General features: G+C 48.3%; 1 protein-coding gene across 1 annotated transcript in view; it reads left to right on the top strand.

Annotated features, from left to right (window-relative positions):
* ccdc191 (coiled-coil domain containing 191) overlaps positions 1-18,582 on the top strand; it is a gene marked incomplete at its 5' end in the record, with an annotated part of 59,119 nt that overhangs the window by 11,896 nt on the left and 28,641 nt on the right. The window contains 5 exons of the mRNA XM_084325855.1: positions 7,615-7,767; positions 8,364-8,542; positions 8,700-8,923; positions 16,973-17,108; positions 17,380-17,570. Of these exons, the coding sequence (XP_084181981.1) occupies positions 7,615-7,767; positions 8,364-8,542; positions 8,700-8,923; positions 16,973-17,108; positions 17,380-17,570 (883 nt within the window). The remainder of the gene's footprint in view (positions 1-7,614; positions 7,768-8,363; positions 8,543-8,699; positions 8,924-16,972; positions 17,109-17,379; positions 17,571-18,582) is intronic.

Genomic DNA, 18,582 nt, shown 5'->3' with positions numbered 1-18,582 from the left:
TTTCTATTAAAAAAATGGTGTCTGGTGGAGGGGCCTTGAGGGCCAGCCGACGTCGACACATCGCGCAAGGTTGTTGACGTTATTAGCTTTGACCCAGCCGCAAGCTATAACCGCTCAGGGTTCCCCTCTCCGCAGGGGATTTTTGGTCTTCTGCTGGAGCGCGGGCGGTATTGTCCTAGGCCCTACACCGCCTCACACCGCGCAGCCAGAAGAAGAGAGAGCACGGCCTCGTCAGCGGCGATGACGAGGCCCTCGACAGGCAGCCATATTTTTCCACGCCGGAGGTATCCTGGGCGTTGATTCGACAGGTGTCCACAAGGCCGACAGCCTTGGCGGCCGAGGGATCGGCCATGTAGGATGGGTTCGGCTTGAACAAACAAGCCGTCACCGTCCTGCCGCGAACAGCCCGCTCTCCGATCACTCCCTTCCCCAACACCAGCGGAAGAAGTGGGCTCTGATTGTTTCCTTTGGCTGCGGGCCGCGTGCCTTCGTTGATGCGCGGGCGGCCCCCCTTTTCGCTTCTCATGGGGACAGGGGCTGACACCCAGTTGATGGCTGAGCCTGGGTCTGTCCGTGAGAATGTTGTGCTGTCAAGCGGCTCCCACACCTTGAACTGTGTTGGTTGAGCCTGGTGTTACGTCTGTCAACGTAAGTGTTGTCAGCAGGGGGGCTCGAAACCTTTTGAGGCACACAGTGCGGGCTTCCCCGGCCTCGCCTTCGCCAGGCCAGGTATCATGTTGGTGCCTCCCACTCCTGAAATATTGGCAAGTGGTCGCAGCTCACATGATTTGGGGTGGTAGTAATATCACTGCAGGGCTACGGTGTGTAGGAACCCATGGGGGCCTTACATCTTGCATGTCCGGCTGCAGAACAACTCCTTCAGCATGTTCTGGAGGGGTGTTCAGTGGGGGGGCTTTTTTCATCGGAAGCCCCCCGTATCAGACCGGCCCTTTCTGTCGGGGTTCCCCCTTGGGTGCGTTTGCCTCGTGGGTGGTGTCAGGGTCAGGTGTTCCGACACGGAACGCGCTCCTCGCACGGTTCCAGGTTTGGCTACGCACAGCGGGGGGACCGGGCCAACTATCTACAGTTCCTGGCGGACCTGCGCCACGTGACGGCGGGTGCGTTGGGAGTGTCGTCACATATGACTACGGCAGTACCATATGTCGAGGTGGATGGAGAGAACGCTGTGGCGGGGACTTGTGTTTACACAACCCCACCCGTTTTCAGGTTTGGTACAGACCCTATTGTCAGGGTCTCCAGCAGTGACAGCTCTGGTCAACGAGATCCAATCTCTGTGGACGAAGCAAGCCATCGTCGTGGCGTTCTCCTCCCGGTGTTCTCTGCCCGAGAAGTTGGGAGGGAGGGGTGTAAGACCCAGGCTGGACCTGTCCCATGGGAAGGTTCAGCATTTTTTGGATCATCTCCTACCTGTTGAACACTGTCAGGTGGGGGTCTGGTTCTCCTCCATAGACCTGTAGGATGCGTATGCGCATCCCCGATCTTCCATCCTAGGGCTTACCTACGCTTCCTTTGCAGGGTTAGCGTATGAGTACCAGAGGCTGCCGTTCGGTTTTCTCTGGCTCCCCGCATCTTCACCAAGTGCGTGGAGGCCGCACTGGGGCCTCTGCGTCGTCCGGGGTTACGGAGTGTTCTGCCCTGATGACGTTCTGGTCCTTCGCGGTCAAGGTGGATCGTCAGGTCTCGTACCAGGCAGGTCTCTACCAGCCTGGGGTTGCTGTAGACTGGATGTAGAGTACTCCTCTTCCCAGTCAACGGTTGGAGGGCTATGGGCATCCATCTCAGAGCGTGTTGTCAACACGCTCGGGAGGTTCCGTCCTAGGACGGTTACGGCGCTGTCTCACGTCGCGTTTTCACCGACGCCTCCCTCGCTGGTGACGCGTCGGGCCAACGCAGTAGGGGGCAGCTGGCAAACCATGCTGCCCGGTCTGCGCTACGTTCAATGTGTTGGTGTTGAAAGCGGTCCTTCTGGTCCACAAATGGTGTTGATCAGGACGGACGATACGACGTCAGTGTCGTGTATCGACAGACGGGGAGGAGTACGCTCCCCCTGTCTGCACCAGGCGGCGGGCGGCTGGCTATGGGCGTCCTCCATCTGCGCGGCCTGAGGGCTCCCCACATCCCCGGCAGGGAGAATGTGGGTGCAGGTGTACTGTCGCGGGGCGGTCCTCATCCTGACGGGTGAGGATTACGTCTGGACATGGCCAGGCAGGTCTGGGACCGATGCCGTGCCGCCAGGGATTCTTCCCCATACATCTGTTAGGTCAGTTGTTGGGACGGGTACGTTGAGGGGCGCAGGTTCTTGATCCTGATGGTGTTACCATCTGGAATGCGCATGCTCCCTCCACTGTCGCGCTTACGCGGGCAGATGACGTATGTTCCAAGTGTGGTGTAAGGCGGGGGGCCGGGACTCAGTCTCCTGCCCCCTGGATGCTGTCCTTAGTTACCTCCAGTCTCTCCTTGATAGACTGTCGGCTTCGACGGTGAGGGTATATGCAGCAGCTATATCCTCCTATCATGAGGGGTTTGAGGGGATGTCTTGTTCAGCCACCCTCTTGTGAAGCGTTTCCTGCTTGGCGCTCGACGCGTTAAGCCGGTGCAACGCTCCTTGGCTCCGACTTGGGATCTTCAATTGGTCCTCGGTCGGTTGTCCTTGGCCCCGTTTGAGCCGCTCGAGCAGGCGCCGTTGGGACAGCTGTCCTTCAAGACCGCGTTCCTACTGGCTGTCACTTCCGCTAAACGCGTAGGTGAGCTCTGTGCTCTCTCGGTACGTCCAGAGTGCCTGTCTTTTCGGACCGATTGCGGTGTCACTCTGCGACCTAATCCTGCTTTCGTGCCTAAGAATATCCGGAGTTCCTTCCGCTCCCGGGATATTGTGGTTCAGGCGTTTCGTCCTCTTCCTCACACTAGTGAGTTAGATGCGGGCCTTCACCTGTCATGTCCAGTCCGTGCTTGGGGATTTACCTCAGCCGTACTCAGGACTTCAGGGTTACCGACCAGCTTTTTGTCTGTTACGGTGGGGCTCATGCTGGTAAGGCACTGTCGGAGCAGCGCCTGTCCCATTGGTTGTGCGAGGGTATTACCCTCTGCTACACGTTGGCTGGGCAGGATCCCCCTGGGGGCATCAGGGCGCACTCCACTCGTGGGGTGGCTGCCTCTGCCGCTCTCCTGGGTGGGGCCTCGGTGGAGGACATCTGTGCTGCAGCTTCATGGTCCTCCCCGGGCCCCTTTGTAAGGTTTTACCTCATGGACATGACCGGGGGTTCTGTCTCCCAGGCGGTTCTGGGGTCTGTGGCCTTTCCTGCTTCCCGTCCTTTGGTCGGGTAGCAGGAGTGTATGGGTATGGGCCACAGTGTGTTGAGTCACACGTGGTTCCGCCTGTACGGTGTGTTCAAGGGGTTCTAGTTCCCTCTTGTTCGCATTCAGGTGGAGTTCATTAGGAAGGATGGGGTGACAGGGCTCCCCGCACCCCTTGATGTGGGCTTACGGGTCCTCAGGGGGTACATTTGTCGGGCCTCGCGTCCGCTCTTCCCCATATCTCAATAAGGCTCAGAGCGGGACGCGAAGCAAATACGATATATAACGATCACTGCAGGGCTACGGTGTGTAGGAACCCATGGGGGCCTTACACCTTGCATGTCCGGCTGCAGAACAACTCCTTCAGCATGTTCTGGAGGGGTGTTCAGTGGGGGGGCTTTTTTCATCGGAAGCCCCCCGTATCAGACCGGCCCTTTCTGTCGGGGTTCCCCCTTGGGTGCGTTTGCCTCGTGGGTGGTGTCAGGGTCAGGTGTTCCGACACGGAACGCGCTCCTCGCACGGTTCCAGGTTTGGCTACGCACAGCGGGGGGACCGGGCCAACTATTCCCTCTTGAGGGATCTTTTCCTGGGACGGGATTTGGCGAGGAAGAGTGTTTGGTGACCAGAGTCACAGTTATATGGGCGGTGCCACCATGGGGGCGGGGCCCCATACAGGTGGGGTGCATGTATTTGTTCGTGGGAGATACAGTAGGTATCATAGGAGATAAGGGGTATCTCAATAAGGCTCAGAGCGGGACGCTCAGCCAATACTAATATAACTAGGTTATCTACATAACCTATCGTTTCGGTAACAGGGTTGCACACATGTTGTGGGACACAACTTCAGTGCATAATTACTATTATTTAAAATATGTTGATGAATAAACAAATTGTTTTTATAATTACAATAGACATATATCAACAATCTAATACCAAAAAAGTATATTTAAAACATATATTTAAATGTTATATTGGACATGCAAGTTGGTCATCAAGAAGGTGGGACAAGAGAAAAGTGCCATTTTAGGGGGTGTTCAAGAGCTATTTGGTATTTTAAATAATATTTTGGAACCACTTTTTCCACAACCATATTTAAATTTAGTCTCAGGACAAGTACAATTTACATAACAAGTGCATGTTTTAGTATTTTGTGCATGGATTGTTTGGAATTTCATGGGTGGGACTGAAAATGTCCTCCAATTCTGGAATGTCAACATTTTGAAAGATTGAAAATAGAGCTGATGACGGATCCAGATCCAGATGACGGAGGTATGGGGGAGGAGTAGAGGGGATCGCATCCTCCCAGCCATCATCATGGGACATGCACCACTCCGGTCATCACCAGGAGACAACCTCTCACAGGGAGACAGGGACAGGCGTTAGATGTCGGTGATAGTAGTGTTGCAATAAAACAGTGTTGCAATAAAACAGTGTTTCAATAAAACAGGCGAAACAGTTGGTAAGCATCCACATATACGCGTAATGAAACACAAACAAGTTCATGCAATAGCAGCTAGGGTATATAAGAACATTTTGAAAGATTGAAAATAGAGCTGATGACGACACCAGCCTTGTTTTAGTGCGGTTCAATTACACCCCTGGAACGTGCACCGTATTGGTTGGGTTCATTTGAGAAGAAAACATCCCAACCTGGTCCACCTGTTTGTGTAAGTATCTTATTTTGGTGACCCCATGACCTTTCCTCGAGCGTTCCTAAAAGTAATGGCTGGATTGCCATGAAATTTGCTGTGCACATTCATGGTCTGAAGAGGAAGAAACCTGTTGATTCTGGCACCACCATGGATTTAGCCAGGGCCTGCCTGACACTATCAGCAACTCTTGTTTCTGTCATCTACCCAGTAAAATGTTGCATGTGGAAGTAATCGCAAAATTGAGAGATTGTTAGGCCTTGGTGGAGGTCTGTACTCTACTGAGGGCATTTCTAGTTTGAAATGAGAGTGCAATTAGATTAAAGACAGGAAAATACCAGAGAAATTATTTGTGCATTTTCTTGTTTTTCTTGCTTTTCTGTATTTATGAAAGTCTGCATATATGAATCAAGAATCAACCTTTAGCTTTTATTGTTATTTGCACATTTGTACCTTTTATTTCAAAGCATATATATATAATAATAATAATAATAATAATTCATTTTTATTTGTATAACGCTTCTCAGAAACCCGAAGTTGCTGACAATAGACAGAGAAACAGAGAAAAAACAAAGAAACAAAAAGGAACATAAGACCACGGGGGAAACAGGGAAAACAGCATGAGATACACAGAAACATAAAGCCACAGTAACAAACATCAAAACAGGTTGGAGGGGGGGGTTACGGTTGGGGAAGGTTGAAGGCTAGGGAGAACAGGTGGGTTTTGAGGCGGGATTTGAAGGTGGAGAGTGTGGGGGAGTCTCTGATGGTCTGAGGGAGGGAGTTCCAGAGTCGAGGTGCAGTGCGTGAGAAGGCCCGATCGCGTCTAGTTTTCTGCCAACACATTGGCCACTGACGTTTCTGGTCATGTGACATCTGCGCCAATTGTGTGACGCCTGTTTCTGCGCCTATTTCCGCCTCTAACAGCCTGCAAACTACCTAATGCCTAGTTCTATCACTGGTTAAGCTTACTCGACTCTTTCAAAGTTGGTTAAGGTTAGAGTTTGGAATCAGGGCTGGTGTTCTATCGCCCTGCTCTAAGACAAACTCTAACCTTAACCAACTTCGAAAGAGTGCCTAAGCTTAACCAGTGATAGAAATAGGCGTCACACGATTGGCACAGATGTCACATGACCAGAAACGTCAGTGGCCAATCAGATCGCGGAAAAATGCAAGTGTGTTGGCAGAAAACTAGATGCGGCCCGATCACCAACGTTTTTGAGTTTGGATGACGGGACAGTGATATCCTGCCTTAAACTCTAAAAGGTTTAGCATAAAGTGTATGCAATAAATTCATAAAAATTATGTACTTTTTACATTCTTAACCTGCGCCCCCAAAAGTGGCCATTTTAGTTTTCATTTTTGAGGACTGCATACTTTTTTTGCAAACCAAAATACTATACTTTATACTTATAGCACATGCATGAGCCTGGTCTCTTTTGAAAGATGACAGTTTATGATACAATAAAGAAAGATCACTTTTAGAGCTAATGGAATAAAGTAACATAGGTCTGAACTTGAGTTGTAGAAACACTTGTTACTCAAGTTTTTCTGTAGTAGTTAGTATTCCAGAAGTAGTATTTCCCCAGAAATTTGTATGGCTTAAAAAACAAAAAAAGAGACCCATGACCTGAAGCCTTATGTAGTACATGTCCAAATTCATTGGAATCATTGGAAAGCCACACTCATTGGCTACAACCCTCCACAATCATTTTCGAGATTGCCAAATGATTGACGGAACTAGAGCCCCAAGAGTCGGAGTGGTATTTTGCGCAATACCGTGTACTTTGCACAAGCCTCAAATATCGGCATGTAACTCGAGAACCGCTGAACGGATTTTGTCCGCTGAAAGGGCTCTCGACAGGCAACAAATGGGGCTTCAATTCGATATATATATTGTATTACAAAATATGCACAGCCGAGCCACTAGTGGTCGCCAAAGTGCTGGTGGGCAAATCGTCCTAAAAAGGGCCCACATGTGGGCCCTTGCATGTTAAGAGGCTGGATAGTTCAGATTTTTGGAACCCAATCCCTATATCCTACTTACCAATGATTTTGTCAAATGGTAGAATTATTTCTCAGCACAATCCATGCTGTTCCTCATGCTACCGTAGCTCTGGCTAGTAGTCAATGGGGTCAATCTCCTGTCTGTACAAGCTGACTATAGCTCACTGAAAAATACTCCACCATGCACACAAAGTAGCTTTCAGTGAGCTTCGGTTATCGGAATCTTTGGAATCTCCATTACTGATCGAGAGATGGTTCAGGTATCAGGAATCTCCATTGCTGTAATTTTTCTAAATTGAGTGAGCTACGTGTCATTATGAGAAATAGCTCTACCAAATTAGCTCCTTCCACTGCCAATGTTTCTAAGCAGAGATCACGTTGGCCACAAAGAGAGAATTAATCAGGTATGCCTCAATCTGGTAAATAAGTTTAATGTTGCTTTACGGTTGAATTTCCCTTTAAGTATGTTTAATATCAAGAACTTCCATTCTTTTAGATGGATTCATTTTGGGTACCTTTTACTTTTACCACGGTACTATTAGTACTACTCAATCTATAGAGTATTTCTATTTTTACATGAGTAAAAGTAAAAAAAATCGAATCTCAGTTCAGATTTAACTTCTGTGTATTTCCTGTCTTGCAGCTCAGGCTCTCCTCAGTGACTGGATGAACAGTAAGCTGCGTCTGGAGTTGGAGATGGAGGAAGAGGACGATCTGATGGGCTCCTCCGAGAAAAGCTGTCCTGTTGCCATGGCCACCTTTCAACCTACTACCCTGGACTACAGTACATTTGATGGTACTGACATTTTGTCAGCCATCTAGTCTGTGGCTCAGTTCAGGAGAAGAAAACACTGTCACAACATTTGCTGAAATGCATGGGCTGTTATTATAGCAAAATAATGTTTGTGAGAATATCCATTGGCCTCAAAAAGTAGCTGAATTGTTCCTATATAGACGGTTTCACTGGAATTCTGTTGCTATAGGGAGCTATTTGGACCCATATTTATTGATATTAGCTAACATTGCGACAGGAAGTAAACGTGGGTCTATTTAGAATGTTTATGTTGTCAAGATGAAACGGTCTATACAGATCAGTCCAAATTTTTCAGAATTTGAATGCATTCAGAAAGAGGATACAGAGATGTCAGTTCGCCTGGCTCAGTAGACTAGTAAAAAAATTTTAATCCTTAAAGGGCCATTTCACTGGATGCTATTTTCTCCCAGCTTTGGACTTCATAAGGTTTGAACCAATAATAATCAAGCTGATCCAATTTAAGTGTTTGATGTAACACTCTCTCTCTCTCTCTCTCTCTCTCTCTCTCTCTCTCTCTCTCTCTCTCTCTCTCTCTCTCTCTCTCTCTCTCTCTCTCTCTCTCTCTCACACACACCCAGACCTATACAACCATCTGGCCGAGGAAGAGGAGAGTCACACAGTCAAAAACTTCTTACAGGACCTAATGGAGCAAGAAGTGGTGGACTCTGGAGTAGTGGAGGACCTGGCACTGGACTCGGGGGAGAAGAGGAAACAATCGAGAGACCCCACCGTCACCATGGAGGCACGACACACACAGGTATGTGACTGGAACCGTGCAAAGCCCGATCAGGCCGGTTCATAGAGGTGTACGAGGACATCTCTGTGCACAGAGTTTCTGAAGAAACACGCTGTAAGTGGCACTGAAGGAAGCAAGCCCTCAATCACACCCTGATTGCCGCTGATTGCTATTGAAGGTGCGGGAGAACCGGGTACGGCGGGATGCAGAGAGGGGGAGGCAGCAGAGAGAGAGGGAGGTTCGCCAGGAGGCCAGAGAGGAGGCGAGGAGGACGGAGCGAGAGGAGGAGACGAGGAGGCGGGAGGAGGCGCGCCGGCATGAGGAGATTGTACAGCGGGAGATGGTCAAATTGCGCCGTCAGATGGAGGAGAGGAGGGGCGCGGCTCAGCTGGTTAGACGGAGGTACGGTATCTATGGCAACTGTCAACCCCCGCCAATGTATGTTTTGCACACGTCTGAAATTATTATCAGTCATCCACCCGTGTCCCCTGCATACACAGCCTGTTGAAGGGGGTTGAATGAGCACAGTGACAGTCCAAGGGTTAAAGAAGGGACTGGACTGTGTCATCATCAGACTCTTGTATTAACATCAAGATGGCTGATGGCTAAAAGCTGCACAGAGGAGGTGTTTCAATGTCATGACATTAGAGTTTTACCTGAGGAAGGTCTAAGCACAGAAACGTATTTCATATAAAGTTCATTGCAAGTAAAAAGAGTTTTCTCTTCTCTTGTCTATGGACATTTAGAAAATGTCCACAAAAAAACAGAAGAATGAAATATGAGAAGTTTTTAATGTCATGACATTTGAAAACCCAACTGCAGGGACATACTGGAAACAACTAACCCAGAAACTCTTGCAGATTACAATATAATGAAGACATATTCCACAGAAAAACAAATGGCTCCATCTAAGGTAATGAATCCCTGTTGGTGATAATTCACTGTAACATTACAGGAGGACATCCCGATTAACCTTTCAAACTCAATATCCGGCAATACACAATATCCAGCGGGAGCATCTGGGTTTCTCAGATTAGTGACTGGAAGATCGCTGGGGAAATCTGAACATGGTGAGATGCACTCTAACCCTCTGTCACATCAGCAATAAACTAAAATGGGACATTAACACCACTGCCATCACCAAAAAGGCCCAGCAGCACCTGTACTTCCTCAGGCAACTGAGGAAGTACAGAGTCCAACAACGCCTGCTGGTCCAATTCTACACTGCCATAATTCAAAGCATCCTCACCTCATCCATCACAGTCTGGTACGGTTCCACTGATAAACACACCAAACACAAACTCCAACGCATCACCAAGACAGCCTCCAAAATAATTGGCTGCCCCCTCCCCTCTCTGGACTCCATCTACACCTCACGCACAGTCACCCGCTCTGGTAAAATAGTCAACAATCCCTCTCACCCAGCACACCACTTATTCCAGCACATGCCCTCAGGTCGCTACAGGTCCATTCTAACCAGACACACACGCTTCACAAACAGTTTTTTCCCCACAGCAGTCCGTACACTGAACACCCTGGCCCGCCCCCCTTTGCACAGACGGGCAAGCATCTGTCACTGACTGACACTGTTACCGTGACTGTCCTGTATGTTTTTATGTATATATGTATTTATTGTGGGGAGTGGGAGGGGGGCGTTTGATGTTTGATGTCTGATGTTTCATGTTGATGTAACCAGTGCTTAACAATCTGTACCGCAAACAATTACCACCAACCATCGTTGTGTGGCATTAAAGTATCTTGTATCTTGTCATCAACTAGTGTCCAAGTGCTCCTGAGCACAGCTATGCATCCCCAGCTGTTCATTTCTTCAACAACTTGTCTGGTTAACTAAGGCTGAAAAAGACACACATACACGCACGCACACACACACACACACACACACACTTAGCTGTCCATCGTGTTCGATGATGACGCTTGCTCCAGGGATGGGGGGGGGGTTAGCGCCGCTGCCGCTGGTGCCACTTCTCGTGGGCGTTAAGTCCGATCCTTGAGCCGCACACACACACACACACATACAGATGTGTTAAAGGGGCACTTCACCAAGGGGCACTTGTGTTGTGTTAATTATGATTAACTATATTAGTTCATCATATCAGTTATATTAGTATGAACACACTCACACACGCATGTCATTATGCTACTGGTGAGGACATTGTATGCAATTAAAGAAAAAATCTTCTTACTGTCTTCTATCATGCACTCTTCCACTAGAAGAAGAAGTCGAAGAAGAAGAAGAAGAAGTCTTTATTTGTCATGCAGATTTTAACACACACACACATGCGATGGGCGACCCACAGGAACACACACACATGCATTGAGTCGCTGAATGAAATGTTCTCTGCACTTCCCATCCCGTCGTCCTTGCCCCCCAAGGGCAGCCGGGAACAGACAAGGGCTGCGGCACGGGGCCACGCCCATGGAGGGGAAACCCTTGCGAGCACGGGGAGAACTCCACACAGAAAGGTCTGGGAGATACCCCACCTGGTTAACTGGCAAAACGGCAACCTGGTCCCCAAGAGGGAATCGAACCCAGGACCTTCTAGCTGTGAGGCGACAGTGTTAACCACTGCCACAAAATAATCTTCCTTGCCTATATTACTAACTATTATACTAATATGTCTCTACTACTATGCACTCAACACTGCAGCACCCAAGTTTCAACACAGTTTGATAAACATTGTTACTCGGCTTGTAAGAGTTGTACCCTTCTTGCTGACTTGTCGTACAGAACTTGTAAGTTGCTTTGGATAAAAGCGTCAGCTAAATGACTAGGTATTGCTGATTCTTTAATTCTACATCATTTCACGGAGCTGTGATGAACACAAAACAAGGATTCAATGTCCCCGATGACATCCCTGTCAGAAATACGGTAGGTTACGGTGACGGAAAAGTGTATTTCTTTGGCATCTCACCTCCAATTTCTATAGTTAACTTTGTGCAGTGTTTTGAGGATCTTGCCCAGACACCTGCATCGCTCACACTCAGCCCCCCCCCCCCCCCCCCACATACACTCTCTCCGCTCCCAACAACAGTTGGTCGGCTCCCGCATAGTGATTGACAGAGTTATATCGGGAGACGCCAAAATGGGCTCACTTTGTCGCCTATGAGAAATGGGTCACCGGGGAGTTATTTGGAAGTGTTGTGTCATGTGAACATTATGTGCATGGAAATGTCCGTCATTGTACACAATCTTCAACCGACGAGGTTTCACCTAACGATACGGTGTACAACATCATGATCTAATCCAGTAGAGTCAAGTCAAGTCAACTTTATTCATAAAGCATGTTTAAAAACAACAGAGTTGACCGAAGTGCTGTACAAGGCCTTATAAATAATAATAACACATTAAAATACGGTAAAGCAGGCATACAAAGATCAGTACATAGAAGAGACATATACACATATACAAGCAGCACAAAACCCATTAAGAAGATTCAAAAGCTTAAGTCGAGACTTGAAGGAATCTGCGGATGCGGTGAAGAGAGAAGGCTATTCCATAGTCTCTAGAGGCTGTAACTGCGAAAGCACGGTCGCCTCTGAGTTTGAGTCTTGAGCGTGGGGCGACCAGGAGGCCCAGGTCAGACGACCTGAGAGAACGAAGGTTATGAGTTCTTGTGAGCGTTCTGTCTGCTGGACAATCTCATCATACTTATTGTATTTACTGAAAGCTTTTAGCCACATGCACCTTCATTTACCTTCACTAGGGTTATAGGATAACCTTCGTTACATTTCGTTCTTGCTTGCGTTCTGCTCTGCTGGACAACAGGAGCGGAGCAGGACGTGAAGGGCCCGCTGAGGTCCCCTTTACAACCATCAGAACACTGGGCAGGGTCCGGGCCCCCACACCCGTCCTAGTGAGGGGTGGGGGGACAGGACAGGACACCGACTGTGAAAAAAGGTGACAGCACCCAAAAAACGCACAAGGTGAGTAGACCGTGGGAAAAAAGGGCCTGCGTCTACCCCACCGCGCATTCCGCTCACTACAAGGGAAACGTATGCGAAGCATATGTTCATGTTACCGCTCCCACACCTCGTGGGGTCGGGCCGTTGAACCCTGACTCTGCCCACGAGGCGTCTCGTGGTGGGGCCGGGGTTCCGAACCCTGACTCCGCCAGTGAAGCCTTAGCAGCGGGGAGAGGAGGAGGTCCCAGCCCCATGGACCACTCAAGGGACAGGGCTTTCTGTCGAGTCCAGGAGCTAGGACCTGATCAAAGGGACCAGGGCCCTCATTTATCAAGTTTCTTCAGAAAATGTTCTATTTCCACACGTAAACACAGAATTTAGAATGTGTGCACGCACAAAAAAAACGGGATTTATCACACGTGCGTACACAGGTCCTACGCACACCTGTCATGATAAATATCACCTTGGTCCTACGCCGAGGCTCGTGCACACTTTCACGTATTTGCATACCAAAACCGCCCCGATTAACCATATACGGTAATGGAACACCCCCATGAAATGTGGAAAAATGGACTAAACCGAGGGAAGCGTGTTATGAGACAGGCTGACAGACGTGTACACGTACGGTGATGTCGGATATGATATCTATTAACCATTGCTGCCTGGGCAGCGCAAACACTAATAAAGACCGTGCTGGAATATGACTGCCTTTTTTCGTTTTGTTTGATTAATACCCAGGGATTAAAGTTCTCCTCAATTTTATTCCAAATCGCGACGGATTTTCCGTAAATTTTCTACCTGCTGCATATGATTTCTAGAGGCATACAATCTATTTTGATGTCAGTATTGGGTAGCCTATATAAACAATAATACGAGAGCATATACAAGAACAATGAATCTCACTGCCATGTATGATGTAGCCTGCCTATGTGATCAATACAAACTGAATTCCATCATGTTTGTGTGCGGGAGCTCACAAGGCTGTTGTCACAATGGGTGGTACAGTAATAACAGTCTACACAATATCACGATGGACCATGCCATGTAGCCTATGTTCTATTATGACATTATCTGTGACGACAAATGTTCTAGAATGTTTGATTATGACACCATACTCTGACAGCATGCCTATGATCAATAAAAACGCGAACTTGAATCCCATCATCATATTTACATAGTCTGTCCACTATCTTTATTACTTTGTTATACCCCCCCCCCCCCCCCATCTATGTAAAGCGACCTTGCATGGGTCTCTTGAAAGGCGCTATGTAAAATGAAGCTATTATTATTATTGTTGTTGTTATTATTATTATCATGTCTGTGTGCTGAGCTCAGTGAAGTTTCAACGGAGCGAGGTAATCTATTCTAATCAACAAATTGAAGTAGAAAGCATTCCGTTGTGGCCAATCTTATTTGGAAACATGACACAAAATAATAGTATGTCGCTTTTTATTTGAAACAATATTTAATGGCGTTTGGAGGTGGGTGTTCTGCTTCTGCCCCCCGTGCCAAACAAGCAAGCCAACCTCTTGTTCCCGCATGAGCCCGTTATAATTACACTACTGTCGCTATTTTACAATGAACTATAATGAATTACGGGTCATACAGAAGTTGAACACGCCAGTTTAATGGCTGAATGAATGAATGAATGAAAACTTTATTTAACAGATTGCAGAATGGGTACAATACAGTACGGCTCAATACACACAATTGTTAAGGGGATGCAGACCAGAGAAAGACTTTTGTCTTGTTTACATCAGGGTCCCCCAACTCGAGTCCTCGATATCCTCGCGGACGGACCAGTATACCTTTATATCATCATATTCATATTCATATCATAGTTTACTCTTATCAGCCTACCAGCATGTAATACGTTCTTTGTTAGAACTCAACTCGTTATTATTTTGCGCATAGATTGCAGAAATACGGGGACGTTTTGATTTAGGCTTTGACACAGAATACAAGTCATGATATCACCCACACGATATATGCTCTGTGTCCAGAGCATGTATGCTTTTCATTCATTTAAGACACATTTATTGCAAGGGTTTTGTATACACATACACTCAACAAATAACCTCTGTCTGTTCTCGTTGCAATGCGTTTATATCGTGGGTGTTCATATGACTTGTATTCTGCTTACAGCTTCGGGGTTCCACTTATTACGTTTAACAATGGCAAAGCCTTTTAAATATAATCAAAACGTTCCCGTATTTCTGCAATATATGCGCAAAATAATAACGAGTTGAGTTACGCGGAGCGCAGTCAGTGCTTATTTCCGCGTTGTAAAAATATTCTACCACCGGGCGCCAACTACGCATGGTCCGACCTGTGCTTAAATATACGCACAAAGTCAAGCACAAGTTCAAATAGATAAATCCCACACTTTGCTTAGGAATGGTCGTACGCACGGCTTAAGCACATATCTGTGCGTACGTCAGGTTGATACATGAGGGCCCTGGTGAGGTCAACGAGGCCATGGCATCGAGACCCCCCCAGGCGTTTGCTTGTGACACCACCGGGGGTGTCCGGTACGCCGTGTATAATGTTATAATCTCGTGGGGTCATAATCTCGCGGGGTCGGGGTCCCGAACCCTGACTCCGCCAGTGAACTGACTCCGCCACAAACCCTGACTCTGCCAGCAAGCCTGTATCTCGCGGGGTCGGGTTTCAGAGAAAGAGTTTGACACAATTGACAGACGTCATAATCCTGCGGGGGCATACTCTCGTGGGATCGGGGTGTCGAACCCGGACTCTGCCAGTGAGCTGACTCTGCCACCGGCATACCGGGGAGACAACCACTCCAAAACAGAAGGTTGCTCCCTTAACCCAGGCCGACAGGTTCTTTTTTTTTTAAACTTTATTTTTTTAGCGTTTATCGCTTTCCTGGTCAAGCATGACCGACAGTTGCAGGGTGAAACGGGAGAGAGAGCAGGGGGAGACATTAGGCAAATGACGGCGAGTCCGGGAATCGAACTCGGAGTCAACCAGATCCGTGACGCAGCACGGAGTCCCGCGCGAGCGCGGTAACATGGTGTGCTACTGGAGCACCCTCCCGACAGGTTCTTTAGCAAGAGCATGGCTCGACCTGTGCCTGAGGACCGTGAACTACACAGGAGCGCTTAGAGGGGCTGACTGCTAAAAAACAGTACCTCGATGGCCCACCCACCGAGCGGGGGGGGGAGGAGCCCCCGTGGCGTCCGGTCCGCCCTGGCATTTCCCCCCGGAAACGGACAGGGCCCTTCGGGCTGACAGAATACATTGTACAAGCAGAGCTCGCCTGTTATCTGGCGGAACACCGGGTCGGACTGATCTGGTCCGGCGTGACCAGGATGAGTTCCGGGTCCCCAACGCTGCCGCCCCTCTTTTTTTTTTTTTTTTTTTTTTAACTTAAATTTTTATTGACAGTTTTAGACAAACAGCACTTACATAAAAAAAAGAAAACCGAAACTAACATCACAATAAAAACAAAAAGAAAAAACAGTGCACATAAATATTTACATGGGTATCATGGTTAGTTGTCTGGTTCCCCTACAGTTGTTTTCCAGGTACTTAATACAAAGGCTGATTGTGTATCTCCCTTAAACAGGCATAAACAAGTAATTCCTACTCAAAGATGATAAATACTGACTAAGGCATGTATGTGTGATCTGGGTCCAGAGACCCTCCTTGAGCTTCTTTCTTCCCTTATTGCTGCCGCCCCTCTTAAAAAAAACTGTAAAAAACAGCTCACAGTGGCCCACCCATTGGGTGTGAAGCCCACCTGTGACGCTTGATCTGCCCCGTCATTGTAGTGAAGGCAGGGTATGGTGTAGTGAAGGCAGGGTGTGGTGTAGTGAAGGCAGGGTGTGGTGTAGTGAAGGCAGGGTGTGGTGTAGTGAAGGCAGGGTGTGGTGGAGTGAAGGCAGGGTGTGGTGGAGTGAAGGCAGGGTGTGGTGGAGTGAAGGCAGGGTGTGGCGGAGTGAAGGCACGGTGTGGTGGAGTGAAGGCAGGGTGTGGTGTAGTGAAGGCAGGGTGTGGTGTAGTGAAGGCAGGGTGTGGTGTAGTGAAGGCAGGGTGTGGTGGAGTGAAGGCAGGGTGTGGTGTGGTGAAGGCAGGGTGTGGTGGAGTGAAGGCAGGGTGTGGTGTGGTGAAGGCAGGGTGTGGTGGAGTGAAGGCAGGGTGTGGTGTGGTGGAGTGAAGGCAGGGTGTGATGGAGTGAAGGCAGGGTGTGGTGGAGTGAAGGCAGGGTGTGGTTAGAGTGAAGGCAGGGTGTGGTGGAGTGAAGGCAGGGTATGGTGGAGTGAAGGCAGGGTGTGGTGGAGTGAAGGCAGGGTGTGGTTAGAGTGAAGGCAGGGTGTGGTGGAGTGAAGGCAGGGTGTGGTGTAGTGAAGGCAGGGTGTGGTTAGAGTGAAGGCAGGGTGTGGTTAGAGTGAAGGCAGGGTGTGGTGGAGTGAAGGCAGGGTATGGTGGAGTGAAGGCAGGGTATGGTGGAGTGAAGGCAGGGTATGGTGGAGTGGGTGTAACTGTGGCAGGTGTGTCCCACAGGGAGAGGGAGAGGCTGGACGGACAGCGAGCAGCAAAGTGCCTCCAGATGGATCTGTCACCCCCCACGGCACAGCAGCACCAAGCTACGTACAAGCAGCAGCAGATACAAGCCAGAGTTCACATGCTCAACCTCAAGGTGTGTGTGTGTGTGTGTGTGTGTGTGTGTGTGTGTGTGTGTGTGTGTGTGTGTGTGTGTGTGTGTGTGTGTGTGTGTGTGTGTGTGTGTGTGTGTGTGTGTGTGTGTGTGTGTGTGTGTGTGTGTGTGTGTGTGTGTGTGTGTGTGTGTGTGTGTGTGTGTGTGTGTGTGTGTGTGTGTGTGTGTGTGTGTTCATTCACAGAAATATTGTATCACCATCGAATATGTTTGTGCAAGTATTCACATTATTGTGTGTGTGTGTGGCTGTCAGTGTCTACAGAGACATTTCTCTGGCTGGTATTCGGTGCTGTTGGAGCGTAGGGTTCAGATGGGGAAGGCCGCGGCTCTCTGCGATTGGAGGAGGCAGCTGAGGGCGTGGCGCGCCTGGCGGGCGCTGGTGTGGGCGGGGCGAAGGCAGAAGGAGGCAGAGAAAACGGGGGAGGAGCTACGAGCTGAAAACAGGCATGTACTGAACCCCCTGATGCATCTCACTAAACCTGTAGGAGTCTCAAAACTCTTAGAAGTCGCTGGACACTTTGACCACATTCACACGGCGGCCATTTTGCTCTTATGTCATGCTTGGTTGGGATTCCTGGTGATAAGATAAGATAAGAGATTCCTTTATTCCTATATTCCTTTAGACGACTGCTCTACCTCCCAAGCCACTGTCGCCCCAACAAGTAACATCTTCATTGACCGTTGCTGATAGAAGAGGACGTCCAGACAATATTATCATGGACATCCAGATTGTAAAAAGGAGTCTATAGATAAACTGTGTATTGACTGTTCATCTTGGCCACGTTTTGATATTAGCCGACACTGCAGCAAATCCAAATATAGTCAAATATAGTCTGTAGCTGTTACCCAGAACAGTGTTTCCCAAAGTGGATGCTGTGGCACCCTGGTGTGTGCAGTGATAACAATCGGCTCATTTCACATTCTAATTTGTGTAAAACAATGCACTAAACATTCCACAGAGTGTGTAGGCGTACAATATTCATAACAAACTGAAAATGACATTCATTTGAAACAGCCTCTCGGAGAACAATCCCTCATTGGTAAAAGAACATCTGCCCTCACCGGCAGATCATAACTGAAAGAGGGTGAATAAATATTAGGGGTGAGAAGCACCAGAGGCCCCACCATATTATATTATCGCCATATATTGCGATGTATGACCCTTTTTCAACTGCAAACTGTGTCCCCAACGGAAGACTTAGTCAACATCTGCAATAAAGATATATATACAGCATCTGTTTTATCTAATAAGCTAACAGCTGTTCACCTCAGTCCAATCATTTTATTGCAGAACAATTATTAATTTTTTTTAAATATTGATACTTGGCGTCAGTGTATCGATATAATATCGGCACGCAAAATATTGCGATATACAGTATCGCTGTATTGATTGTCTTCCCCCACCCCTAATAATAACTATGCTTAACTATCCCAACCCCCCCCCCCCCCCCCCCCT

Source organism: Notolepis coatsorum, assembly GCF_963971535.1.
Source record: "Notolepis coatsorum genome assembly, chromosome: 12".
NCBI lineage: Eukaryota > Metazoa > Chordata > Actinopteri > Aulopiformes > Paralepididae > Notolepis > Notolepis coatsorum.
This window is presented reverse-complemented; position numbering and strand designations above follow the sequence as displayed.